At 36.4% G+C, this 17,046-nt stretch overlaps 1 protein-coding gene across 1 annotated transcript; it reads right to left on the bottom strand.

The window, feature by feature from the left end:
• Positions 1 to 13,335: 13,335 nt before the first annotated feature.
• On the bottom strand, positions 13,336 to 15,167 carry LOC133812724 (probable inactive leucine-rich repeat receptor kinase XIAO). The gene has a single exon (XM_062246528.1). It carries the CDS (start codon positions 14,888 to 14,890, stop codon positions 13,613 to 13,615), a length of 1,278 nt encoding a protein of 425 aa, XP_062102512.1. The 5' UTR covers positions 14,891 to 15,167; the 3' UTR covers positions 13,336 to 13,612.
• Between the last annotated feature and the right edge of the window lie 1,879 nt (positions 15,168 to 17,046).

Below are 17,046 nucleotides of genomic sequence, written 5' to 3'. Positions count from 1 at the left end.
AATTTAACTCGCTACCCAAGTTCTTTGGTTAAAAAAACGTGCTTCTAGGTGTTATTAACAGATTAAGGTGGAAAACCAATCAAAAGGAAATGATATATTTTATTTAAAACATAAAACTTTTTATTGACCCATCAAAACATTTACAAGTTATTTACAACTCAAAATGGTCGTTACTGTTTAAATTTTTGCCGCCGACCTAAGTGGCAAAAATAGGGTAAACCCCCTAGTTCCTCTGAGAACTCCTTGGTCGTGGTGGTCAAGCAGCCACATATGTACACATCACCACCTAAGCTCTCCACTCAAGGCTGGGTGAGCTTTTCTTTCCCTTTACCTGCACCACATAGCACCCATGAGCCAAAGCCCAACAAGAAAACACAATAATACAACCATATAATATCAAATGATGATCATGATAATCATATAGAACTTATAGCTCTGAACAGATGAGTGAATATCTCTTTATGTGTTACAATAACCATGAAAGAGCTTATAGCTCTAATCAGATGAGTGATTTAACACTTGAGGTTCTGGTAAACCATAATGAGTGACTGACGAGCATGTCACTAGCTTAAACAAATGAGAGACTGATGGGTAAGTCTCTAACTTAACAGGTGGGTGACTGATGAGTAAGTCACTAGCTTAACAGATGAGAGACTGATGGGTAAGTCTCTAACTTAACAAGTGGGTGACTGATGATTAAGTCACTAGCTTAACAGATGAGAGGTTGATGGGTAAGTCTCACGGGCTCAACACCCACAGCCATGTGACTAAATAGTCACTGTGGCTCTAAGTGACTAGCCTTTGGCTAGACAAGCGCTTATAGTATTCATCGAACTTGAGGTCGGTCCAGCATTAATACTCTTTTGAGTCATTTAATGCAGATGTCGATTAGATCTAATCTTTATTGGCTTGCGTTGAACACGCTAAAGCCATTCATAACTTATGAGTCAGCACTGTGTGACCAGTACCCAGTACCACTGCCAAACTTGACTAATGAGTCACAGCTTCACAGTTGATACTGACACCTTTGCCAATTCTGACTAATTAGTCAGTGCCATGCACAAGTGAGCAAGATTTGCTAAGCATTCGATAATCAATCCATGTCCACATTTACACATTCAACACGCCTTATGAATAACCATGCATGTCACATATGGGGTGCAGTTTTCTTACCTTTGGTTTGAACGAGAAATAGAACAAGAACGACTCCTGAGAACGATCGACCCTTTTGATTCCTTAGCGGTTACCTAATCATAACAAATTATAACCTCCATTAATGAAAATCAACAATGAAAAGGTCTTGACCTAAACCCCACTCTCGGGACCACGAAACGTACCCACACGATGAGTATATTCGATCCTGGGCCTTAAGGATTGAAACCCCAAGCCAAAAACCCTTAAAAACACTCAAAACAGGATTCTGAAGGAACAGATTAATGCTACAGCGCTACTCACTAGCGCCCTAGCGCTATTCTCAGAACCCCAAACCACCCAACACAACCCTGGGTAGTGTTATAGCACTCCCTTGTGGGCGGGGTAGCACTACACCCAGCCAGATCCACCCCTGAAACCTCTTCCTTCGACTGCTTCAATTCCAACTTGATTCCAATGCTTCCAAACCTCATTTTTGGTGCCAAATGAACCCAAAAGCCATCCCCACAAGCCCTAAGCATCACAACCAACCACAAGAACCCTAGCCAAAAACTCCCAACAAAACCAATTATCCACCCTAGAAATCTCAACTGAAAACCAAAGCTAAAACAGAGCAAATCAGGAATTTTAATAGCTTGAAACTTACCTCAAGCTCAGATTATGATGCTCTTCAATGGTTTAACACACTCCCAAGCTCTCAAGACTTACTTCCCAAGCTTGAATCCTCAAGTTAGGCTTAAAAATCCAAAGAGAAAATGAAAGAAAATAGGTACGGGAGAAGGCTTTTCAATGCTTTGTTTTTCCCTTCCTTCTATAGCCTTCAATGGCTAAATACTATCCTAGGGGTAAAAAGACCAAAATACCCCTAGGTTAAATAAAGATTTCTAAAGGCTCCCAAGGGCAAAATTGACATTTCCACCTATTTCATTAATCATAATTAACACTCTCCAATTCCCGCTATTCTCAAAATACTCAAGCACCAATAATTCATATCTTGTTACCCTTTAATTCCCGGCAACGCTATAATCATTAAAATGACCCCGAGACTTACCCCGAGCGCGAACTTAAACCTGTTATGACTAAACCGGTAATTTATATTCCAAGATCGTCTCGTGCCGATTAGCTCGAACAAATCCACATTATAATGTGGCCTCAACAATATGTCACCAACATGCATACAAATATACCATTATGCCCTCAACGAGCCAAATTACCAAAACACCCTTGTAAAGAAATATGGACCCATATGCATGCATTTAACATCATATTATAATATTATTCACATAAACATGCATGTAACTTAATGGCATAATTAAACAATTATGGCACTCCCGGCGTACTAATCAAGCCATTAAACCGCATTAGGGATTTCGGGGCATTACATTTACTTTAAAAGCACAATGTTAATTTTATGAAAAATCTAAAAATGACAAAATACCCAAGGGCAATAATGCAATAGAAGATTAGACATAAAATTATGTATCAATTTTACTTTTACTAACTAGAAACACATAGAAAGAGCATGACTAATCCTATATACTATTAGCATAAGTAAATAAAGATAACAAAATAGAGATGGAGATGAAAGAACATAAATAACTCAAATATTTTACATTAAGAACATAGTAAATCAAAGTAGCAAAATAACATCACTAGCATATGGAATCATCCCTAACCTTCCTAGGAAGATTAGGCCATTATGCTCATGATTCTCACAAAATTCTAAGAAGAAAATATGAGAAGAAAGTGAGTAGAAATTTTGCTATAGTTTCTTTACTCTAAAAATTACATACCAAGTGTGAAGAAGGTGTCCCTATTTAACAACAAAATAGGGTTTACAAAATAAATCTAAAATATTAATAATAAAATATGATTTTGAAAATTCAAATCTTATTATTAATATTAACCTAGCTATTTTGGTATATGGTCATTTTTTTTCATTTTCTAAAATACCACAAAAACATGAGCTTTAAAGCTCAAAATAGCAATTTTGCAAAGCGCAATACCCACAAAACATGGGTTGAAAGTGGATGGTGACACAAGAGGGTTTTGACCCATTCCTAGCCAATGAGGAGGTGCCACAGAGGCACTGGCTGGGAGATGAGAAGGGCAGGAGGGGTGCCTTGGATTGGGCCGGTTGGGTTGCTTTGCTGCTGGGCTTTTCAAAAATGCTGAGGAAGGTAGGGCCTACTAGGGTGTTGGCATGCATTGGGCCTGGACTTGGAGTGCTGGAGCTGAAGGAGGCTGCTGGAAGAGGCGGCTTGCTGCGTTGGGTGAGGCGTTGGCTGTTGTGAAGGGTTACGTTGGGCCTGGGCTTGTTGAAAGGAGAAGCTGGGTTGCATAGGCGTGAAGCTGCTGGAAGGGTTGAAGGAGGTTGGGCCGAATGGTGATGGGCTGGGCGCTGGAGACTGGGCCTTCGTTGGGCCTGGAGGGAGCTACTACAACACAACAACATATTACTTCTTCAAAATGCCATTTTTAATTTAGATTTTTTTTCTCTTTTCCCTTTTTTTCTTTTCGTTTTCTTTTATTAATGTCAAAATGCAACATACTTTATATAAATTAAATTAAAATTAATATTTTCTATTAAATAAATATATCAAAATAATTTTAAGAAAATATTAATTAAAACTTAATTTAATTTAACTTTAAGCTTAGTAAAGTGTCATTTTTAAGTACTAATCAGATAGAATAAATAAGAATGTGACATTTGTCATATGTATGTTTATTAAATAATTTAAGGATTTTAGATGAATAAAAAAATCAAGGATAAACCTATAAAGTCTAGAACCTTCCCTCAAATGCTAGAATCTCGTATTTCTCAGTCAAAGTGGTTTAAACAACTTTAAGTGTGCATAAAATGTGCAAAAGTGTGGTTTATTACATCAACGTAAGCCGATATATCGCAGCTATAGGGGCTGATATATCACCTATGCTTTTACAGAAAAACACGTCGACTTTGCATGAACAAAACCACAGACCCTCGGGAATATAGTACAGGTGATATATCGCCTAAAGAGGCGATATATCGGCTCCTGTGGTCATTTTTGAAACTCCGTGGAATTCGAAGCTAGAAATAGCCCTCAACAACTTAGACTTGTTCTTGAACGATTTTGGCCGAGTTATGGGCATTTGTTGAGCGGAAAATCCCATTTTATTCAATTTAATGGGAGTTAGTTTCACTCCTTGAACTCTATAAATGGGACCTTTCACTCAACCATTTTCATCATCTTTCAAACACTTTTTAGAGCCTCCAAGCTGCTATTTTCGTTCTAAAGAGAAACACTAGGGTTTTTGGGTTAAAGCTTTCAAATCTAAGCTTTTCTAAACACTTGGGAAGTAAGTTATTGTGTGATTTTGATGTTTGAGGTGTAGATCAAAGCTCTAAGCTATTGTAGGTATTCTTAATCTTCAGGTTTTGTCCATTTCCATTTTTCTTATTCTTTTCTTTTAGTTCAATCCTAAATCGTTGTAATGACTTTTGGTTAGGTTCTTGATTTCTTTGAAGCTTAAGGTTTTTGGTAAGTCTTTATTCCAATGGTTTAAATCTTATCTTCATCTTCTTTTCTTCAGAGAACTTATGGTTTTTAATGTTCGGTTTTAGGAGTTCCCGATCCCGCACTTGTTTCCAATATCCCGAATTCGGTAAGGAAAATTAGGTAGTTCAATTTACGACCTAGGTTATGTTAGGAAAACTTAAACATGATCTTTATTTATTTTCATGTACATCTAATATTAAACAAGTTAATATGAGACAACCTAGAACATGTTTCTAAAATTTAATTCAAAAATAAATAATCATAAGAATACTTACATTATACGTAGCGAAATAATAGAGTCCTTCATTCAGTTTCTCTAACCCTTGTATCATTTCTGTCATAGAGTATTACCAAGAAACTGAACCGATCTTCAATTTTCTTCACATCATTCCAAAGTATCCTTAGAATCACCTAGACTAGAGTGGGCAATTCTCAACATATGAGATAGATATAGAGAGAAGAAGAGAAAAGAACAATAAGACTTAGAAAATAACTTATGTTTAGAGAGAATCTAAACCTATCATAAACTTATGTTTCAGAAATCTGTTTTGACTTGTGTTTTCAAATCTCTCTTAACATTCCTTTTATAGAATCAATTAGGTCATTTATTTAATTGAAAAATTAATAAATTAATAGCCAATTAACAGCCCTAGGTCAAAATTATCTTGGGCTTTAGGCCCGTGAAATTTTTCATTTGGTTATAAGTCCATTGGACTTAAAATCAAGACTTGTATTATATTCTATTGATTTAATTAATTAAATAATTATTTAAATCCTTTATCGAATTAATTATTTATAATTTTAACCTTAATTTAAATTTATTTATTAATTTAGATACCAATTTATCTTAATTAATAAATCTGCCATAATTTCTCTTTTCTTCTATAAATTGTACAACTCTGTGAAACTATCCAAAATTGACCTGATCAATTTTGATAATTCTAATTGATAATTAAATAAATTAATTGAGACTATCTAGATGATTTTATCCAAGGTACAGTGGGGACCATTGGCCTATGAATTCAAGCTCCAATAAGTTACATAAATCTAACAAATAAATTTACTAACTTATTAATTCCCTGTGACTCCACTAAAGACTCGGAATTGTTACAACCATAATTTTCACTCAATCCTCTATAAACGGTCTACAATGAGATGAGACTAAAATACCATTTTACCCTTCATTGTATTTTATCCTTAAAACACTTAGTTCCTTGTAATTGATATTTCAGTAAACTAATATTAATTACTGAAATGAGATCTCTATCATTTAGCACCTTGAACCATACTAAAAGGAAACCATCATTTCACTTCTTCATCAGAAGCTATAGATGTTCATATCTATGATTAACACTCCCACTCAATTATACTACCGAGTTCCCAAGATGTAAGTATTGGCTAATCCGTAGGGTAAGCTGGTAACGAACAAGTCAATGAACTCGAATAATACAATCAGTTAGAATACTAACCACTCAGAATTGAGATTGAATTGACCTATGCTCAACTATATGATATGACTAGAATAGATAATAACAGTATGTTTACTTATCCTTTCTACTGTCAATATCGGTCATGTCCGATGTAACAAATACATCTGATCTTATCTACTTTGCTAATGTTCTGGAAAGAACATAACACTATGATGTGTAAGTGGAACATATCGTAGATTGGCAAGTTAGTTTAAATCCTGTGCACTGACTAATCTTAAGATTAACTTATATTTGAACATATAATCATATTTGTATTCCATTGTGAGTACTACACTATAAATACGATTAACTATATGCTCGGGATTTAATAGAAGTTTATATTAACCAAATAATCATGAAGATAAAACATGTGAGAAAAGTGATTCACCAAGTCAAAAAATGATTTATATTCTTTTATTGATAATAAATGAGATTACAAAGAAATTGGGTTTTAATTAGGGCATAAAACCCCAGCAGTTTATGTTTTGTATGACCTAATATTTCAGGTACAATAAAGGGGTAAGTATGGCTGGACCTAAGGTGTCCAATGATGTATAAATGACTGGTGTTCGGTTGGCTCGGTTGCCAAAATTTTATGACGGACCTAAGTTGATGTCCGGTGTATGGCAAACTTATGTATGAGGCTTAATTGTCACCCTTGTATAAGCACTTATCTTTTTATTATATATGTTTTGTTATTATGACCTATGACCTATTATTAGGACCTATGACTTATGATTATGAACTGTGATTTAGATTATGACTTATGATTATGACTTAGGGTTTTATGATGTTGTATGATTTATATAAATAAGTTCTGTTATGAATCTTGTGAAATTTATGATATGTTTGATTATATGATTATATGACAGACTCTTGTTTATATTTTCCTTACTGGGCTTAGAAGCTCACCCCTTATGATATTGTTGATTGAGGCAATTAAAGATTAAAAGGTCGGTGGCGAGTGGGACCTAGGAGCTTCGTGATGTACTTGTGAGGACCATACAGTCGAGGAAGAACAAGCGGGCCTATTTTTATTAAAGTACGTTTCTTTTGCAGTTTTATTTAATGTTGCTCATTTTAGTATGTTAAAGATAATTATTTTATTTTTGTAAAACCATGGATCCATTTACTTATTTTAATTTTCATTCAATAAAAGAGCAATGTTTATGTTTATGATCTAACATTGTGTTCTCGATAATTTATAAGAAATTAGGGCGTTACACTTCATTATGTTGAGGGTTTCTGTAACGTCCAAAAAATGCTATTAAGATATTGTGCCCTGATTAGCGTGCTGGGAGTGAATAATTGGGTATATGTGTGAAATTAATTGATTAAAGGTGTGACTACGAGACATACATGATTTATATGATAATATGAATATATATATGCATGTTTATGAGTATTAATTACGCATGTGGGCCCGTTCTTGTTAAAAAGGGCATATTTGTGATTTTTGCCCGATAAGGGCATAAATGTGATTATATGTGTGAAATGATTAAGACCACATTATTATGTGGATATATCTACAGTATTCGGCTCGAGGCGATCCAAGTGAGCGGATTGGCGGAATAGTCACAACGAGGTCTAATACCCAGCTCGGAGTGAGCCTAGGGGTATTTTGGGAAATTTAACATATATTTGGGATTTATCGAGTAACACTTAATTATTTGGTGACTAATTGGGCGTGTCGGGAATATTTGGGAATCTATGGGGCTACTAGAGGTTTAGCGGGGAAATGGTAGCAAAGATGCTTTTGCCATTGGTGGTGTTAAAAAGGCTAAGGATAAGGTTAATGGCATTTTTGTCTTTTGTGATAAGGGATAAACATTAGGAAAACACTGGAAGCCACTTAGTTCTCCCCTGAAGTCTCTCTGTTCTCTCTCTCCCTCGTTTTCTCTCCTCTTCTTGGTGCCTTGGTGGGTTTGATCTTATGAGAAGGGAAGAGCTTGGGAATTTGTGGATTCAAGCTGAGAATTGGAGCTAGGACTACTTGGGGATTAGTTCAAGGTCGAAATCACTCTTGAGGTAAGCTTCATAACATGATTTCATTGTGAATTCTGCTGTTAGGATAAGTTTTGGTTGGGTTTTTAAGGTTAGCTTTAATTACTGAATTGGGGTGAGATTTGTGGTTGGTTTTGGGGTAGTTATAATGCCTAGGTTGTGTTGTTAAGAGTCCTAGACTCATATTTGGCTTTAGTTCAAGGTTACAAAGAATTTTGCTGAATTTGGTTTGGAGAAGCGTAGTGATTTTATATGCAGGTTTTTCTGGGTTTTGGGCTCGAGCCATGACCTTATTCTTCAAGCGCAGTGGTCCGTGTGTGAAAAGAGGCTGGGAGCCTTCGAATTTTTGCCCAGGTGTCATGACCCGCATTATAACGACCCAAAATCACTAATATGGCTTAAGGGCCTTGATTAGTGTGTCGGGAGGGCATAATTGGTTTATGTGTGAATTTATTAATTTAATGTGTGATTATATAATAAGCATGCTTGTATTGTTATCTGAATGTAAATGTGATTATATGCTATAATTGTGAGAACCACATTATTATGTGGATAAGTTTGCAGCAAGCGACTTGAGGCGATCCTAGGGAGCTAGTTAGCGGGAAAGTCACAACGGGGCTTAATACTTGACTTGGGGCAAGTCAAGGGGTATTCCAGGTATTGAATGGTTATTTGGGTTATCGGGTTATAGAAATAAGTAAATGGATATATATTTGAGGTTAGGAAGCTTAGGTGGGAATACTAGGGAATTTTATCATTTTGCCCTAGGGGATGTTTCCAGCACCCCGAGCCTCGGGATTAACTTAATTACCTAAGGATAGACTAAGTAAAAACTCAGAAATCGGTGGAAACAAAGGAACCGACCTTCCCTCTTTCTCCATTTCTCTCTCAAACAACACTACAGAAAACTTAAGGAAAACTCAACTAGAATTCAATGGATTGAGCTGTAGTTTTGAAGGATTAATCTAGTGTTCAGCTAAGGGATTCAACCAGGATTAAGGTAAGTCATAAGCTTTGTGCATGGTGATTAATTCTGTGTTTATGGATGGGTTTTGAGGTGTTTATGGATTTTGATATTGAAGAATTGAATTGAAGCTAAAACTTGGGAGTTAGCTCGAAAATCTTTAAGAGAGTTGGTTCATCAAAGAAGGTAAGCTCCAATTCATGATTTAGTGTTTGAACTCTGAGTTTTTATGACTGGTTTTGATGTTTTTAAGCTTTTGAGTTTCAGATATTGAAGTGGGATTTTGGTGAGTTTCTAGGCTAAGTTTCAGCTGGGTTGTGTTGCTGGAATCATGTTAGAAGCCTTGTGATAATTGAGTTGTGGAATTGGGATAGTTTTTTAGGGTTTTGAGAGTAAAAAATGGAGGTTTTTCTGGGTTCGAAGGGGTTGGGCCGAGGCATAGTTCTTGGTGAGCCGCGACCCTCTAAAGCTGATGGATGTGGAAGATGGAGGGCGAGCCGCAGCATGGTCTATGTAGGGTCGTGACCCGTGTCTGGTTCTGAGCCTAGATGGGCTATGTTTGGGGGCCATGCCGCGGCATGGGAGGCTTGAGTCGCAACCCTTAAGGGAATTAGGGGTTTTTGGATTTTAAGAATGGGAATTTAACCTAGGGTGCTCGGGATCGAATCTACTACCGTGTTTGGTGGAATTCAATGTTCCGATGACTAGAACCTTATTTAGAAGTCCTTTTACAATTATTAATGGTATCCCTTATCTTGGTTGTGACTAGGTATAAGCTAAAGGCTCAGGAAACGGATCGTGCTCAAGAGGCATCTCGCGTAACCAGTACATTTGGAAACTAAAGGTAAGGAAACTGCACCCGGTTTTGAATTTAAAATGGGACTAAGGGTTCCCTATTTTGTATGCTTTGTGAAGGATGGTATTATGCCATGTAAATAGTAAACAAACGGCATAAGAATGCCGAGGTTTACACTAGCGCACAGGGCGCGACTCAGCCACTGGTAGCTGAGGACAGCTTATTATGCATTAAGCTCGGTTTAAGCGGGCCAGAGTCAGTGGGGTAAACAGAGGGTGTGACCTAAGGTGCCAACCCTAATTATCATGTGATTTGATTATTGTTATTGATTGGTTGATTTGTTATGCTGAATAGCTGAGTGTTGGTTGACTGAATCTTTAGTTGTATCTACGTGCTATGTGATTAATGTGGAATGTTAAGTGTATGATCATGCTTAAAGGAGGTTATTCAATTGTTATCATTGTCTGTTGCATGATATTATGTTTTCTTGCTGGGCCTTGGCTCACGGGTGCTTCGTGGTGCAGGTAAAGGCAAAGGCAAGCTTGATCAGCCCTGATTCGGAGAGCTCTAAGAGCATAATGTACATGATCAGCTGCTCAGCCGCCACGGTTGAGAGGGAGACAGGAACAAGAGAACCATAATCATCTGTTTTTCCCTTAGAGTGGCTAATGGTTGTTTTGAACTCTGGAAATTTTGTAAACTGACTTTTAAACGTTGTTCCTTTTTGGGATCCCATGTGTAAAAATGTTATAAGAAATGTATCTTTTCAGACCAAAATCTTTTAACCTTAGCACATTAATGGTTTCAGTGACACGCTTTTAACTAAATGACTTGATTAGCAAGTCCTGCACCATTATAAGTACACAGTGTAGCGGTCTTGGCTATCCAGGGCGTTACACGCGTTCCTTAGGAGAGGGCATCGGGGCTCTCTGACTTGTAGCGCACCACGACCCTAAGGGGCTGGGTCGCGACTCAAATAGGGGATATTGGCCAATTAAGGGTTTTTAGGCTTGGGAACTCAAGCCTAAGTCCTCGGGAATGATTCTACTAACTGGTTTAGTAGAATTTGAGGTCTCAGAGGCTAGTATGTTATTCTAAAGATTTTAATTGGTTTATATTTGAATGGTTGTCCATTATCGCTTTGTGACTAGGGTTACCGTTAAGGCTCGGGATTGAGGCTCGTGCTCGAGACCACTCTACGCCTGCAACTCGGGATTCGAGGTAAGAAAAATGTACCTGGGTTGTGAATGGAGCTGAGACCCCCCTATAAATGAATATATGTGAGATTGTGAATATTTCTGTGTCTGAGGATAGCTGGATAGACATGTTTGTTCGTGCTGCTTTCGATTGAGTGTTTCGCAATCTATTTATCTGTTATATTTGGTCTGAAAGTCTGGCCTAAGGGAGTCGAGGTCAGCCAAATAACTAAAGGGCTCGGCCTAAGGGCGCCGACACTTAACTGGCTGTATTGAATGCTAAGATTGAATTACATGTTGGATTAAATTGTTTATTATTGCCTAGCTTGTTGCTTATGTTCTGCTATTATTGACTTGATCGGTCTGACTTTACTGTATGTATAATGTTGTTCATTTGTGAATATGAATTAAGTTTTCTTATTGAGTCTTAGCTTATGGGTGCTATGTGGTGCAGGTAAGGGAAATAGAAAGTTAGAACAGCCGTGAGTTGGAGAGCTTTGGGGGCGGTGTGTCCATCAGCAGCTACTCGACCGCCACGGCCGAGGGATTGACAGAGACTAGAGCCAAAATTGTATTTTTCCATTTAAGTTGGCTTCTGTTGTATTTGTTTTTAAGGGTTGTAATTGCCTTGTAAACATCATTTTCGGGATCCCGTGTACGAACTCTAATTTTTAATGAAAAACGACTATTTTGTGATCAAAGTCTTTAACACTAATTCGTTAGTTGACTTTAGTAACACGTTTGTGTCCGAATGACTTGATTAGCAAGTCTTGCACTATTTTAAATCACAAGGTAATGATCTTGGCTATCCAGGGCGTTACAATTCTAAAGGGAATACATACATTTTAAATTTATACAAAAAAAATTAGACTTGTTATAGTTTTAATCATTAAATAAAATTTAGAAAAATATAAAAAAAAAATCATGTCTATAAAACATAAATAAATTTTAAATTTATACATAAAGTTCTACAAGTATTGTCCAACATGATATTAGAGAGTGACGGAGCCAGAAATTTTACTCAGAGAGGACAAGGGTTAGGTGAAGTTGGCCATAACTTTTAAGATATAAAATTTGATCAATTTTAAGCAATTATTTTTTGTTTTTTATTTGAAATAAATAAATATTTTAACTAATAACTAAGACATGAGAATGTTAGCTCACATCAGAGAGTCTGAAACACAAGTTGGAACCTATTCTTTCTATTATTTTTTTGATAATTTTACTTTAATAAAAAATGAACAAATAGCTACACTAATTCAATAAACTATATATAACACGAATAAGTTGGAATTTTTTTTGTATGCTTCATTGCTCTGAAGTCTACTACTACTTCTAATGATGATTTAATATTAATAATAATACTTTTGTAGGAAAGAAAAATTACAGAATTAGTGCTCTTCATTGGCTTTTCAAAAGCTTTAGTATTTGGGTCTAGTTCACATAATACTCTTCTATCCATGTATTCATTGTAGTAGAGAAATCAGAATTGTTATATGTTCAACACACTTCATATGTCTCATTTTAATAGAAAATCTATTATATATACTTTGTTGTTTTAAAAAACAAAATTTCAATGTATGCTTAAGCCTACTCTAAGCCAAGAGTAGCATCGTCACTAGAGCCAGGTAGATGTTGATATAAAATAAACTAATATAAAGATTACAATGGAGTGGGAGAAACAAATATTAAAAAACCACTCTTCGACATTTCTTCGTTATGTTGTGGGAATATCAATGAGAATTCATACATTTTAAATTTATATACAAAAAAATTAGTCTATAAAACATAAATAAATTTTAAATTTATACAAAAAGTTCTACAAGTAAAGTATTATCTAACATGGTATCAGAGCCAGGTAGTAGATATTCAACTCCAAAGATTTGAACCATCAACCACCTAGTTCTAATACCAAGTCAAAGATCCACTTTACCCATATAACTTGGTTAGAATTGAGACAATGCTAATATTTATAACAAATGCGTGAGAAAGTACATTTTTCCTTATAAGAGTTGGGCCATATTAGATCCATTAATTAGGCCCAACACAAACCAATGTTAAGAAGCCCAACATAATTTTCTAATCCTATTAATGGCACGTGGGGAGTCAACAAGACATAGTTTATGGAGGCGCGTCTGTTCCACGGATAAGAACATCACGTGGGGAGTAACGTTCGTGTGTCAGAAAAAGATTAAAATAACAAAAACAAATCTAAGATAAAGTAAGTTCGATCATTATTCACTTCTGTCAAGTAACGCCAGACAAGAACAATCTCATTATTACTTCGTATTTAACAAAAAGATTTTTTTTGTTCAACTAATAAGAACAAAATTCAATATTAACAATAAGAAGAAGAAACAAAAAGAAAAAGACATTTTTATACAAAAAACAATATTTTTAATCCTAACAATCAATAGAAATCGGATTTCTTTTTTTGATTAATGACATCAAGAATATAATAATGCTATTTTTTTTTTTTGAATTTCAAGGCTTCATGGAATTGTTGGGCTGAAAGCTTTGCATTCCATCAACGATTTTTGATCATCACCTTGGCAAAAGAAGAACAAGTCGGGGCACCGCAACAAGCAGTTTCCGGTGAGCTCGACGTTTGCAGAGCCCGGTTTGAGCTGCATTAATGGGCCGGGTATAGGCCCAAACAAGTAATTCCCGCCCAGTAAGAGTCTCTCGAATGGTGAGACTCCAGTTTCAGGTAGAGCCGTTTTAATGGCGTACTGGGTTGGAATCATTCCGCTGAATTTGTTGTTCTCCAATGAGAGAGCTGAGAGCTTCGGCATTAATGCCATGAACGACGGTAAAAAGCCCTGAAGCTGGTTGTCGTTTAGGTCCAGAGCTATGAGCTCGCTTAATATGGTGGCGCCGTGAGTGTTAGGGGACTGTACGGACGAGAATTGGTTGAACGAAAGAGTTAACTGCTGCAGTGATGGGTGGTTGAAGAGAATGGAGGGAACCGAGCCACTGAGTCGGTTGTGACTCAGATCCATTACCTGTAAAAAACCCAACTTTTTGATATCTTGAGGAATCGTTCCCTCTAAGCTGTTGTTCCTCAAAGAGATTTCTACCAGAGACGATGGTAGATTGGCCGGAACTCGACCGGGGATGGCATTGTTGCTTGCGTCTAAAAAGTAGAGATTTTTAAGAGACCCCAAATCGGGAAACTCGCCGGAGAGATTGTTGGACTGAATTTCGAGTCGTTTTAAGCTCACCAGGCCGTTAAAACTCGCCGGGATTTTTCCCTGAAGCTGGTTGTTGTCGAGTGACAGTTCCTCAAGATTGGGCAGCGACCCACCAATGGAGGTTGGTATCTCGCCGGAGAACGAGTTCGTGGAGAGACCGAGTTGTTGGAGGCGAGTCAAGTTGGACAGCGAGTTTGGTATTGACCCGGAAAAGAAGTTGTTGGAGAGGTCAAGGATTTGGAGGTAAGGGAGGTTCCATGAGATGGAAGTGAGCGAGCCCGAGTAACCCGCTTGATCGAGGCTGAGTTCGGTGACTCGACTCGTCCCGGAATCGTCCGTGAAATCGCACCTGAAACCACACGTGAATCGCTCGCTGAAAAGGTTGTCGCAGGGGTCGACGGTGAAGTCCCACGAGCTAACACATGACCCGGGACTCACTGAGTTAGGATCTAACCCGTTCTTCAGCTCCTTGAGTACTGTTATATCTCCCCAATCTGTCTTTGATTCTCCTCCGAGTAACAGTCCTGTGACTGTAATCACCAGAATCAGATTACCAAAAAAATTGCACGCCCCCATTTTGTTATTCCACTCTTCTTTTGGTACGAATACAATACTATCTTGGATTGGATGAACTTAAAAAGAAGGCAAAGGACACCCAGTTGATCAGAGCCGTTGGATTTGGTTAAATCACTAGTATTGTAAGAAGTGGCAAAGAGAAGAAATATATGGCTTATTCAGTAGCTCTTTCTTTATGATGCTTTTCATGTCAGAGATTTTCTTTATATATATATTTATTTTATGAGTGGCTTCACGGGAAGCTGTCAGAAGTAGCTTTTTTTTAACCAAAGGCTGTACCTATCCATGATCCATATTTGGTTGTATGGTAATGAAACTTGAGAATTTGGAGTAAAAGATGAAAGGTTGCTATTCTATGTACTATTTGCTTGTCCGAGAAATCACAGTTAGGGATGCATATTTTTTTTGATGGGGTGGGCCCTGTGGGGACCCGGTTATAATGAGGTGGAAAATTCTCGTCAAAATGAGGAATGCGGAGATAGTGTTCAATTCTCGAATATTAAATAGAACGGGGGATGGGGATAGTACTTCTTGTCCCAATGAGATCAGTTTAAATTTTTATATATTTTTGTAATATTTTATATGTAGTTTATATTTTTTTTTACGAGTTATTATAATATATTAGTAATTTTTTTTAATATTTTAAATTTTATTTAAGATAATGTTTAATATTTTAAATAATAAATATTGTGAAATATTTTAATTTATTTATAATTTATGACTTTTATTTTAAAATTTTAATTTAAAATTTATTTTTTAAATAAATGGGTTCCGGTGGGGATTCCCCGCCTCAATAGGGGATTTCCCACCCTGCCCCCGACGAGAAATAAACAAGGATGGGGCGGGAACGAAGATTAAAAATATAATTGAGGACGGGGGAACACTCTCCGCTAATTCTCCGCCTGTGTGCATCACTAATCACAACTTGGTTTTGTTTATTTATGATATAGTAACGCTTCTTGGGTAACTTTGTTGAGTCGTATTTGATTCTTTATTTTTAGTTGTCAGCCATGTTATATCATTAAATGAAAACTAATTGATTAGTTTAATTTAAATGTTTTGATTGTGAGAACCGAGTCCTTTGGGATTGGAGACAGTGATTCCTCCAAGGTGAGTTAAAAAAAAGAGAGAGTAATGTAATTGTGAAGCACGGTTTGGTTGGGAAGAGAGCAGTATTGCCTTTGTCCTTTTGTTTTTTATTTGCTCTGGAAACTCAGATTCTTTTCTTTTTTTATTGTGAAAGAAGACACTTGAAAGTAAATGCCTGTTATGAGCAACTTCTTCAGCAAACACTACTTTATTGAAATAAGAGTATGAGTTGAAAACTTAACATAAAATTATCTGATGAACTGAAAATCATAATGAGTAGTGATGATGAAGAAAACAATTAAATCACATGGCACCTGATATATTATGCAGTAGTTGAAAAAAAAAATCAAGTTTGGTGGGGATTTTGTTTTTTTCTTTCTTTAGAAGTGGTCACCATTGGGAAAAGTTTCAATTGCACGAAGCAATACTCTGGTTGATTATACTTGATAACGAACTTTGAATTATAACAAACCTTTTCCAAAAGCCACACCCCATTTTCAACAGCACAGATTCTCGTAAGGTACTTCTCATGTTCTAACCACCCCTCAAGTGCATCACAAAATATTATTTTCCTTATAAGTTTACAATTAATTAAATTAAGCTCATTATTCTAATACATTTTCTCTCCCTTGCTGGTATTTTAGAGTATCACCAACCCCATAATTGCTTTTATATTAATATATTACTAAACAGGGCACTCAGTTAAGGACAAGAGTACAAACTTTTTAATTAATAAATTTTCACTGTAAATTTTTTAATTTACATTTGAGCTATTTTTGTATTTTAACTATATCTGCCACTGAAACATAAGCTCCAAGTTGAGCTCAGCCATATTTTCCAAAACAAGTAAAGTGAGTAAAGTGAATGTATGGCCTTGCTTATACCATTTCTTTTCGTACATTTTTTGTGTCCTTTTCCTTTTGGAGTTTGGTTCCAACTTAGAGACATGTACCATAGAGCTAAACCCACATGCAACCTAATAATTAATGGAGAATGGCCCACAACTTATATTAACTATTTCACTACCATTTCACCTTGTAAGCTATGCTAGCAGTAATGAAAGATTA

The sequence above is a fragment of the Humulus lupulus genome, chromosome 1 (assembly GCF_963169125.1).
Source record: "Humulus lupulus chromosome 1, drHumLupu1.1, whole genome shotgun sequence".
In the NCBI taxonomy this organism is placed as follows: domain Eukaryota; kingdom Viridiplantae; phylum Streptophyta; class Magnoliopsida; order Rosales; family Cannabaceae; genus Humulus; species Humulus lupulus.
The sequence above is the reverse complement of the archived record's forward strand: the minus strand, read 5'-3'. Positions and strand labels throughout refer to the sequence as shown.